This window comes from Centruroides sculpturatus, unplaced genomic scaffold (assembly GCF_000671375.1).
Source record: "Centruroides sculpturatus isolate CEXI.00-Female unplaced genomic scaffold, Cexi_2.0 scaffold260, whole genome shotgun sequence".
Classification (NCBI taxonomy): Eukaryota; Metazoa; Arthropoda; class Arachnida; order Scorpiones; family Buthidae; genus Centruroides; species Centruroides sculpturatus.
In genome coordinates, this window is record NW_019384427.1 from 110,072 (window position 1) to 123,370 (window position 13,299).

A 13,299-nucleotide genomic window follows, 5' to 3' on the forward strand; every position below is an offset into this window, starting at 1 on the left:
ATTTGTAGTTTGTTGCCAATTATCTTTACACAAAATTAAAACAGTTAAGCAGCTGTGCATTGCCTAAATCATTGTTTCTGAATTTGCATTTTAGTTCTGAATTTTTTATCAGATTATAATTACATTATTAGCCATTAAATTATTAATATTGATTAAATTATACCAATTATTTATCAGCTTTGACTTTGAAAAAATGTTTCTTTTAAAAAATTCTTTTACTTTAAAAAAAGTATGACTTCATATCATGCATTAATTTTGAAATTAACTATATAACAGATGTCAGATAACTTTTGATGGATAATTTCTTTTAATATATATAAATAACAATTGCTGATTGTAAAATGGCCAAATTTAAGTTTTTGTATATTGCAATGCTTAAAATTTATTATTTTTAGATTTTCTCAGCAAATGAAGATGAAAAAAAAATGTTGGATAAGTATGTTCAGAGCTTTAGAACAGGATCATTAGATGCTCATAAAGATGGTTCTCGTTATTGGATAAAAGACAAAGGGCCAGTAGTAGAAACGTGAGTTTTTTTTAATATCACAAGAATTACAGTTGCAATAACACACCATCAACTACCGTAAATCATCAGGCTATAATTTGGCAATAATCATCCGTGTGGTAAGCGGTAGTTGTAGGTTTGAGTCCTGCTCTGGGTTGCTTCTTTTCTTCCAGTTTAGTCTAAAAATTATTTAATTAAATTATAATTATTAAATTTAATACGAAATGATGCCTAATGTTACCCTCTAGGGCCAAATTTATTATTATTGCCAAATTATAGCCAATGATTTATGGCAGTTGATGGTATGTTATTGCAATGTATCAGGTTTAGTAAAAGTTGTTTATATTTATATAATCACAGTTGCACTAATTATAACATATTTTAAAAGATTGCTATTAGTTAATTAACTATAAAATTAAAGTATAAACTTTTAATTAAAAGGTAGTAAATGTAAAAAATTACTCTTTCTTATGCTCTTGTGAGATTTCAAGCTCTTTTGTAAATTGTAACACTTCGAAAGTATTCGTTCATTATTTCTCTTCTTTCTCTAATTTTCCCTTCCGCAGTGGGAGATCGAGAAGTGACCTTTCACTCTTTTGCTCTCCCCACGGTCATACACCTGTGCTTCGATCTACAAATAATGAGTTAATAAGGAAATATCATAATTTTTTTTACCCGACAGAGGGTAATGAAGAGGTCAAAAAAAACCCGGACATACCCACACATCTTATTTCATTTGATTTTGAAACCAATAAAAGCCAGTCAGATGACCATTCAAGCTAACAATTATTACTAAGGTTTCAATACAAAACCTGACCTTAGTCACTACCTTTGATAGTTCCCCTGTGGGACCAGTATAAAAAGGGATCGCACCTGTGCCTAAGGGCGATCATCGAAAGGAAGCCTAGGAGGATGACTCCATTTGGACCTCTGCTCAGCTACCCTACCAAAGAACTGCTCAGGACTTGATCGCCACAGGCTAAGAGGTACTTACTTAGAGTAGATAAACTCTCTCTGTTGGGATAGTTTATAAGTTAGACGAGTATTAACTCTTGATATGTAACTCTAATCCGGTCAGACTGTGGAACCTGTGAGAAGTGTCGATGAGACCAAATTGAGTTGCACTACTAGAATTGTTTATCTTTTAAATCAGTATTGTATCTTTCGTTTTATTCTCTCTTTGTATAATCTTAGTTGTTTATTAAATATATTATTATTATGGTTAAATGCATTTATTTATGCTCTACTTGACCTATCTATTGGTAATGGTGGTAGCTCCATTACCAATAGATAGGTTGGTAATGGAGCTATCACCTATCTATCATCAAAATCAAATTCTCTCTTCTTTGTGCAAATCATGAAAATAATAGTTCAGGCCATCTGGATCATCCAGATTGAACTTTTTTTAATCTGAAAGAATAACCTATTGCCATTCTGTATCCCAGGACATGTGATCCCATGCATAAGTCAATGTTGCAGTTTTATGTTTAGTTAGGGTAGGTTTTCTTTTCAATTTCTTTCTTCTAAGTTGTTCTGATGATTTTATCACTCTTTGAAGAGTACAGGGATGAACTTTTAACTCTGATTCACAATTTTTAATGCTGATAATCATACTGTTGCTTGCAACCCTCAAAAATTGCCTATCTCTTGCATTAAACTTAGAAGGTCTTCCACTATTGTTTTTTGAGTTGTATTTATCACCTTTTTCAATATAGTTGTACACAACATTGTGACTCCTTCCTGTTTGGGTAGCTACAGCATGACATTTTTGTAACTATAGCCATAAAACATCAATTTGTCCTTATTCCTTCTCTTTCAGTTTTACACCTTTTCACATGGTTGACAGATTATATTTTGTACACAAATATATGCAAATATCTCTTTATATATGTACACATCCTTAATTATTTACATTTATATGAAAATTTGCAGTTATTTTTTCAGTTGTATTTAAAGAATCAGAATTAAAATTTTACTTTTAAACATAAATTATAAATGATTATGGCTTATTTTAAAATTTTCAGTTACATAGGATTTATTGAAACATATAGAGATCCTGCTGGAATGAGAGGAGAATTTGAAGGTAATTTTATATTCATTCATTAATAATTTTTATTCATATAAAATTTCAACACTACATTTTTGAGAATTTATGTATAAAATTTGAAATAGTAAATAATTTTTAACATAATTTATAAGAAAGCATTATTTTTATTATTAAATTTTATTTCTATAGGATTTGTTGCAGTAGTAAATAAAAATATGAGTGCCAAATTTAATGAACTTGTTAATAATTCTACAAAATTTTTGCCATTATTACCTTGGCCTGCTGCATATGAGAAAGATAAATTCTTGAAACCAGATTTTACATCTTTAGATGTATTAACTTTTGCTGCAAGTGATATTCCTGTTGGTATATGTATACCAAATTGTAAGTATTACAAAATAATTTTAAAAATTTTATTTATGCTAATGTGTAATGGATATTTTATATATAAATTGAAATCCAGTAAATGTATTATTATGGTAAATGTTAACCAAGTAAAATTCTACTTTTATTCTGATTAATATTAAAGAATATTGACTAATGGTGATAAAAGAATTTAAATTTTTCTTATTTTATCAATTAATACTAAAAGGATCGAGTAATTCTTTAATGCACTCTGATGAATTTTACTTGAAAACATGAGTTCATAGCACAAAAATATACTGTTTAATGCTACTTTTTATGCAAATGAGAAATTGTTAAACCAACCAAATAATTTATACATATCTTATAACTAAATATTTTAAAGATATTTGGCTATTGAGTCCATATGAGGTTTCATGTGGAGGTATTTCTTAAGAAACAATTATTTTTTTAATACTTTAATATCAAATTACTGTTAAATCTACATAATATACAGTCAAACTTCAGTTTTTGAATGACTCACTTTTCAAACAAATCAATTCATGAACAGAATTTCAAACTCATATTTGCCCCAGTTGGCATATGATAACTTGGTTGCCAAACAAGTTACTCAGCAAGAACCAACCACAGATTAGAGAGACACAGACACTCAAGTCCCTATACTTCCTATGTTATGTTAATTAATTAAAGAAAATCGACGGTTCAACCAATCAGAGACATAATTTCTGATTCAGAATTTAGTGGTGCTGAGATCACTCACATCATTAGATGTCATGACACAAATCATCAATGATGTTACTATTTAAATTAGATTTCAATGCACATGCAGGAAATATATTACTACTTTTTTCATTACATGCTGCAGTTGAATTTAAATCACATTAATTAATAAAAACCGTGTTAATTAACATTCATAATATAAATGGCAATCAAGAATTTGTCTTTAAAGGTGCTGAAGTCAAATTATATCTGAAGTCTATGTAATATAATTGCAAATAATATAATTGCAAAAGGTAAAAAAAAGGCTTTATTTTGGAGGTCAAGAATGGATTAATCCATTTTCTATTGTTTATTATGGGAAAATTTATTTCAGTTTTAGAAAAACTTTTAGGAACAAATTATGTTTGAAAACCAAGATTTGACTGTATTTTGATTGAATATTTATAACATATGATCTGATCAGTTGTCTACTATTAAATTTTAATTATTATATAATATAAAGAAATGGTAACATCAGATTAATGAAAAATCAAAAAGTTTTTAAACAATTGGTAGTATTTAAAACCTTCTTGTGAAATTATTCCTGTCTAAATTACCTGGTGCATATATCCACTTGATTGCCTACTTGCAGTCATGTTTTGCATTATAAAACTAGGTGTGAATAGAAATATATTTTTAAAATGTCTGAGTTAAATGAATATTATGAGACGAATCTACAAATTCCTGATGTCAGTTTTTTTTATTAGTGTAACTTTGAAAAAGTAATTATAATAATGTAAAATGTCTCTTGCAGTATGAATTATTAAAAAATTCACTGCTTACAGCCACCATCTTATATATATTCCAGAATCTTATTTATACTCCACCTATTACTTGTAAAAGTTTTTTTTCTTCATATATACAGTAACAACATGGTTACATGTAAAAGTTGTATTATAAAAATCAAAAACCTATAATCAGGTAAAGTAACCTATCTGAAAAATAGATTAATTAGGAAAGAATATAAATATTAATTTCAAAAATTAGAAAATGAGAAAGGTTGATATCCTACTGTTTTTATTAACACTATGCATAGCATATCATCATGTGTTTATTCAGACAATTTAAGTTATGTAAAAAAATTTAACTGCTGGCTCAGAAATTTTTTTTTTCTGATAACTATTAAATTTTCTACCAGTATAATGAAGGTTATTTAGTGATAGGCTATGAAATATTACATAATATAGTTCATCATTATGTATTTATTGATAAATTTGATTTTATGAAAACACTAATAAATTCAGATTAACATTGATTCAGAGAAAGTTTGAGTTGTCAACCATCATTCATATGTTACATCACTTTTACACAAACATTATTAAACCTATGTTATTATGGTGATTTATAAGACTGATTAAATTTTGTAAGAGAAAAAAGTAAGAGTTTGACTCTTTAAATAATGATTTCTTTATTTTTTAACTTCCAACACCATCCTTGTATTTCCATTATTGCCCACCAGTGGCCAAGTGGTTCTGTTCCCTGAACACTGGAAATTCGATTGTGGGTTCATGCCTTGCCTGGATGGTCTGGCCATGTGGAGTTTTCCGGGTTTTCTCCACATCTGTAATGCTTGAATAGGGACCAGTTACCCTTAAAAAGACCTCCCAGAATGCATCCCCCTAGGCAGATCGCNTACAGAATATTGAAGCTTATAATAGTAGAGTGTTTAAAACTGTTGATGATGATGGAATCAGTACATATGAAATTCGGTTAGCTTCTGTAGCTTCTACAGGTAATTAAAACTAGATATGTATTGTTAAAGTAAGAGTATTAGTTCTAGAATTAATATTTAATAATATCATACCAGACAAAAAAATGATTTAGTAAAATTGAAGAAAATATGTCAAAAAGTATAAGGAATTCATTAACCTATCTGATGTTGAAATTTTTCTCAGTTGTGTGTCACGCCATATTGAATTTTTGTTGATGTTAAGCCTAACAAAAATTATACATTTTTGAAAAAAATAATCATGGTTATTGTATTGTTCAAAATTATTTTTTTATTTTGCACAAACAAAATAAATATATTAATAAATGTAAAAACAAAAAAAAAAAAAAGTATATTTCAGAAGTTAGTTTTAACCACAAAACAACCATTTATTATCCTAACATTTTAATTATTAATAGCATATCAAAATTTTGAATTTGATTTCATTATGCTATTTTCAGAGGATAATGAAGATTCAGGACTTCTTGGGCAGCACATCATTAATGGATGTAAATTTGTATTAACACGTGGTGATTATTCTAAATTACTTAAGTGTGTAAATGCTAGTTTACAGAAAGCTAAGGTAGGTATTTTTCAATATGAATAAATGATAATACTGATAATTTTTATGAATTATATTTAATTATTGAAAAATGATATTGTTAGGAAATTCCTGAATACAGACATTGACACTGACACACTTATTTAATTTTAGTTTTGTTTTGATTGCTATGCCTTGACTCTGGTCTGGCATAGTACACAGCCACCGGTGTGAACCGAGTATAACCCATTGAACCCAACATAATAATAATAATATTTTATGTAACTAAATATGAACAAAATAGTTAATTTTAAAAATCAATTTTTTAAAATTATTTTTCTTTTATTATATCCTCTCTCCCTGGTAGTAATGGAAGTTACTATATGTCTAAAATATTTTGACAAAAAAATTAATTAAATTTTCAGTGTGTTGATATGGTTATATCTCATAATGCTTGAATATTCAGATTTTACATTATACTGCTGAAACAGATTTTTTTTTAATATTAAATTTCTATAAATCTTTATCTATAAAAAATTGATTTAATTATTATTCTGTATGTTTTGAGACTGATACTGACTTTTGTAAAATTTTAAAAAATTGTTAAAGTTTTATGACATATTTGTTTTTTGTTCATAGAAGTTAATAAGGTTCATTTTGGTTAATTCCTATTACAAAAAGTAATCTGCTAGAGTTTCATTCTTACTAGTATGTTTTGTCATTCTGAGACTCTTTTCAAGTGAAATAAAACAGAAGGAAGTAATTGCTATTATAAAGCAATATTATGTTACAAGAAACAAAACTACAATGTCCTCTGAATGAACAGTAACCTTTTCTGTTTATGTCAATTATTTTTAATTTATATAAAGCATTACAGTTGATTTTATTTTACAAAGAATGAAAAAGTGTATCTAATTTATTCATAAACAGGCTAATGAATAAAAACAAGTTTTATAAATGTAAATAATTATAGATATATATTTATTGAACTTTAAATTCAAACTCTTAAAGTTCCATTACAAAGAAGTTTACTAACAGTTTTTCATCACTACCTGTTATATGTTAAATCACTGTTTTGTTTTGAGTTTTATTTGACTATATTTTCTAGTCACTTTTATACAAATGTAGTTATTTAGAAAAGATGATAACTCTGATTAATTTGTGCTTTCTGTAATGTGCAAATATTTAATGTTTATTAAATGTATATATTGTAACTAATTAAAAATATATATATTCTGTTACAATAGTTTTAAAAACTAATTCTGTTTCAGAAATTTCTGGAAATTCAATATTTAAATTATTTGATCCAAAATGTTGAGATTAAAAAGAATGTGAAAAAGCATTATATTTCTTTAAAAATTTGTAGTTTGTTGCCAATTATCTTTACACAAAATTAAAACAGTTAAGCAGCTGTGCATTGCCTAAATCATTGTTTCTGAATTTGCATTTTAGTTCTGAATTTTTTATCAGATTATAATTACATTATTAGCCATTAAATTATTAATATTGATTAAATTATACCAATTATTTATCAGCTTTGACTTTGAAAAAATGTTTCTTTTAAAAAATTCTTTTACTTTAAAAAAAGTATGACTTCATATCATGCATTAATTTTGAAATTAACTATATAACAGATGTCAGATAACTTTTGATGGATAATTTCTTTTAATATATATAAATAACAATTGCTGATTGTAAAATGGCCAAATTTAAGTTTTTGTATATTGCAATGCTTAAAATTTATTATTTTTAGATTTTCTCAGCAAATGAAGATGAAAAAAAAATGTTGGATAAGTATGTTCAGAGCTTTAGAACAGGATCATTAGATGCTCATAAAGATGGTTCTCGTTATTGGATAAAAGACAAAGGGCCAGTAGTAGAAACGTGAGTTTTTTTTAATATCACAAGAATTACAGTTGCAATAACACACCATCAACTACCGTAAATCATCAGGCTATAATTTGGCAATAATCATCCGTGTGGTAAGCGGTAGTTGTAGGTTTGAGTCCTGCTCTGGGTTGCTTCTTTTCTTCCAGTTTAGTCTAAAAATTATTTAATTAAATTATAATTATTAAATTTAATACGAAATGATGCCTAATGTTACCCTCTAGGGCCAAATTTATTATTATTGCCAAATTATAGCCAATGATTTATGGCAGTTGATGGTATGTTATTGCAATGTATCAGGTTTAGTAAAAGTTGTTTATATTTATATAATCACAGTTGCACTAATTATAACATATTTTAAAAGATTGCTATTAGTTAATTAACTATAAAATTAAAGTATAAACTTTTAATTAAAAGGTAGTAAATGTAAAAAATTACTCTTTCTTATGCTCTTGTGAGATTTCAAGCTCTTTTGTAAATTGTAACACTTCGAAAGTATTCGTTCATTATTTCTCTTCTTTCTCTAATTTTCCCTTCCGCAGTGGGAGATCGAGAAGTGACCTTTCACTCTTTTGCTCTCCCCACGGTCATACACCTGTGCTTCGATCTACAAATAATGAGTTAATAAGGAAATATCATAATTTTTTTTACCCGACAGAGGGTAATGAAGAGGTCAAAAAAAACCCGGACATACCCACACATCTTATTTCATTTGATTTTGAAACCAATAAAAGCCAGTCAGATGACCATTCAAGCTAACAATTATTACTAAGGTTTCAATACAAAACCTGACCTTAGTCACTACCTTTGATAGTTCCCCTGTGGGACCAGTATAAAAAGGGATCGCACCTGTGCCTAAGGGCGATCATCGAAAGGAAGCCTAGGAGGATGACTCCATTTGGACCTCTGCTCAGCTACCCTACCAAAGAACTGCTCAGGACTTGATCGCCACAGGCTAAGAGGTACTTACTTAGAGTAGATAAACTCTCTCTGTTGGGATAGTTTATAAGTTAGACGAGTATTAACTCTTGATATGTAACTCTAATCCGGTCAGACTGTGGAACCTGTGAGAAGTGTCGATGAGACCAAATTGAGTTGCACTACTAGAATTGTTTATCTTTTAAATCAGTATTGTATCTTTCGTTTTATTCTCTCTTTGTATAATCTTAGTTGTTTATTAAATATATTATTATTATGGTTAAATGCATTTATTTATGCTCTACTTGACCTATCTATTGGTAATGGTGGTAGCTCCATTACCAATAGATAGGTTGGTAATGGAGCTATCACCTATCTATCATCAAAATCAAATTCTCTCTTCTTTGTGCAAATCATGAAAATAATAGTTCAGGCCATCTGGATCATCCAGATTGAACTTTTTTTAATCTGAAAGAATAACCTATTGCCATTCTGTATCCCAGGACATGTGATCCCATGCATAAGTCAATGTTGCAGTTTTATGTTTAGTTAGGGTAGGTTTTCTTTTCAATTTCTTTCTTCTAAGTTGTTCTGATGATTTTATCACTCTTTGAAGAGTACAGGGATGAACTTTTAACTCTGATTCACAATTTTTAATGCTGATAATCATACTGTTGCTTGCAACCCTCAAAAATTGCCTATCTCTTGCATTAAACTTAGAAGGTCTTCCACTATTGTTTTTTGAGTTGTATTTATCACCTTTTTCAATATAGTTGTACACAACATTGTGACTCCTTCCTGTTTGGGTAGCTACAGCATGACATTTTTGTAACTATAGCCATAAAACATCAATTTGTCCTTATTCCTTCTCTTTCAGTTTTACACCTTTTCACATGGTTGACAGATTACATTTTGTACACAAATATATGCAAATATCTCTTTATATATGTACACATCCTTAATTATTTACATTTATATGAAAATTTGCAGTTATTTTTTCAGTTGTATTTAAAGAATCAGAATTAAAATTTTACTTTTAAACATAAATTATAAATGATTATGGCTTATTTTAAAATTTTCAGTTACATAGGATTTATTGAAACATATAGAGATCCTGCTGGAATGAGAGGAGAATTTGAAGGTAATTTTATATTCATTCATTAATAATTTTTATTCATATAAAATTTCAACACTACATTTTTGAGAATTTATGTATAAAATTTGAAATAGTAAATAATTTTTAACATAATTTATAAGAAAGCATTATTTTTATTATTAAATTTTATTTCTATAGGATTTGTTGCAGTAGTAAATAAAAATATGAGTGCCAAATTTAATGAACTTGTTAATAATTCTACAAAATTTTTGCCATTATTACCTTGGCCTGCTGCATATGAGAAAGATAAATTCTTGAAACCAGATTTTACATCTTTAGATGTATTAACTTTTGCTGCAAGTGATATTCCTGTTGGTATATGTATACCAAATTGTAAGTATTACAAAATAATTTTAAAAATTTTATTTATGCTAATGTGTAATGGATATTTTATATATAAATTGAAATCCAGTAAATGTATTATTATGGTAAATGTTAACCAAGTAAAATTCTACTTTTATTCTGATTAATATTAAAGAATATTGACTAATGGTGATAAAAGAATTTAAATTTTTCTTATTTTATCAATTAATACTAAAAGGATCGAGTAATTCTTTAATGCACTCTGATGAATTTTACTTGAAAACATGAGTTCATAGCACAAAAATATACTGTTTAATGCTACTTTTTATGCAAATGAGAAATTGTTAAACCAACCAAATAATTTATACATATCTTATAACTAAATATTTTAAAGATATTTGGCTATTGAGTCCATATGAGGTTTCATGTGGAGGTATTTCTTAAGAAACAATTATTTTTTTAATACTTTAATATCAAATTACTGTTAAATCTACATAATATACAGTCAAACTTCAGTTTTTGAATGACTCACTTTTCAAACAAATCAATTCATGAACAGAATTTCAAACTCATATTTGCCCCAGTTGGCATATGATAACTTGGTTGCCAAACAAGTTACTCAGCAAGAACCAACCACAGATTAGAGAGACACAGACACTCAAGTCCCTATACTTCCTATGTTATGTTAATTAATTAAAGAAAATCGACGGTTCAACCAATCAGAGACATAATTTCTGATTCAGAATTTAGTGGTGCTGAGATCACTCACATCATTAGATGTCATGACACAAATCATCAATGATGTTACTATTTAAATTAGATTTCAATGCACATGCAGGAAATATATTACTACTTTTTTCATTACATGCTGCAGTTGAATTTAAATCACATTAATTAATAAAAACCGTGTTAATTAACATTCATAATATAAATGGCAATCAAGAATTTGTCTTTAAAGGTGCTGAAGTCAAATTATATCTGAAGTCTATGTAATATAATTGCAAATAATATAATTGCAAAAGGTAAAAAAAAGGCTTTATTTTGGAGGTCAAGAATGGATTAATCCATTTTCTATTGTTTATTATGGGAAAATTTATTTCAGTTTTAGAAAAACTTTTAGGAACAAATTATGTTTGAAAACCAAGATTTGACTGTATTTTGATTGAATATTTATAACATATGATCTGATCAGTTGTCTACTATTAAATTTTAATTATTATATAATATAAAGAAATGGTAACATCAGATTAATGAAAAATCAAAAAGTTTTTAAACAATTGGTAGTATTTAAAACCTTCTTGTGAAATTATTCCTGTCTAAATTACCTGGTGCATATATCCACTTGATTGCCTACTTGCAGTCATGTTTTGCATTATAAAACTAGGTGTGAATAGAAATATATTTTTAAAATGTCTGAGTTAAATGAATATTATGAGACGAATCTACAAATTCCTGATGTCAGTTTTTTTTATTAGTGTAACTTTGAAAAAGTAATTATAATAATGTAAAATGTCTCTTGCAGTATGAATTATTAAAAAATTCACTGCTTACAGCCACCATCTTATATATATTCCAGAATCTTATTTATACTCCACCTATTACTTGTAAAAGTTTTTTTTCTTCATATATACAGTAACAACATGGTTACATGTAAAAGTTGTATTATAAAAATCAAAAACCTATAATCAGGTAAAGTAACCTATCTGAAAAATAGATTAATTAGGAAAGAATATAAATATTAATTTCAAAAATTAGAAAATGAGAAAGGTTGATATCCTACTGTTTTTATTAACACTATGCATAGCATATCATCATGTGTTTATTCAGACAATTTAAGTTATGTAAAAAAATTTAACTGCTGGCTCAGAAATTTTTTTTTTCTGATAACTATTAAATTTTCTACCAGTATAATGAAGGTTATTTAGTGATAGGCTATGAAATATTACATAATATAGTTCATCATTATGTATTTATTGATAAATTTGATTTTATGAAAACACTAATAAATTCAGATTAACATTGATTCAGAGAAAGTTTGAGTTGTCAACCATCATTCATATGTTACATCACTTTTACACAAACATTATTAAACCTATGTTATTATGGTGATTTATAAGACTGATTAAATTTTGTAAGAGAAAAAAGTAAGAGTTTGACTCTTTAAATAATGATTTCTTTATTTTTTAACTTCCAACACCATCCTTGTATTTCCATTATTGCCCACCAGTGGCCAAGTGGTTCTGTTCCCTGAACACTGGAAATTCGATTGTGGGTTCATGCCTTGCCTGGATGGTCTGGCCATGTGGAGTTTTCCGGGTTTTCTCCACATCTGTAATGCTTGAATAGGGACCAGTTACCCTTAAAAAGACCTCCCAGAATGCATCCCCCTAGGCAGATCGCCCAAGTGTTGTGTTGTTATAACTTAACAAAAAAACAAGCAAACTTCCATTATTATTCATTATTATTATTCTAGTATTGTTATTAATTAATTATAACTGCTGGAAATGCAAGGATGGTGTTGGAAGTCAAAAGTTAAAAATTTTAAATGGAGAAATGTTAGATAATAAATATTGAAAAGTAAAATAAAATAATTACCATATTCATAATTAAAATGTGTCTTTATTTCTCTGAATGTCCAATTATAATTTTAATATCTGGTAAGTATTATCTATGATTTCATAACCACTATATTTTCAGTTTGTGAAATTAATATTTTAAGCATTAAAGTCTAAAAAGTTTAAATTCTCTTTTTGCTAGATTTTAAGCTTTTATTTGTTATAAACAAATGTTAACTACATTATTAATGTATGAATTTGAAATTTCTAGTGCAGTATTCAAATGTCATTAGATCATATATGAAACTTATTAATGTTAAATTGTAAACATATCTTTTTATAATTTTTATAGATGATGAAATTAGACAAGATGAAGGCTTCAAAAATGTGTCTTTGGGTAATGTTCTATTGGCAAGTTTTAGGGAAACATCACCAAACTTTTTAAATAAATCTGACCAAGTAAGTTAATTGTTATATAAAATATATTCTATTTAATTCTGTTTTTCTGATTTCAAACTTCATATTTTAATTTAAAACTTTACTTATTTACAGAGATA

General features: G+C 27.3%; 1 protein-coding gene across 1 annotated transcript in view; it reads left to right on the top strand.

Moving 5' to 3' along the window:
* Positions 1-13,299, top strand: part of LOC111619617 (dipeptidyl peptidase 3-like) — a 37,726-nt gene that overhangs the window by 14,017 nt on the left and 10,410 nt on the right. Inside the window, exons 9-12 of the mRNA XM_023361381.1 lie at positions 396-526; positions 2,530-2,588; positions 2,742-2,936; positions 13,095-13,201. Of these exons, the coding sequence (XP_023217149.1) occupies positions 396-526; positions 2,530-2,588; positions 2,742-2,936; positions 13,095-13,201 (492 nt within the window). The remainder of the gene's footprint in view (positions 1-395; positions 527-2,529; positions 2,589-2,741; positions 2,937-13,094; positions 13,202-13,299) is intronic.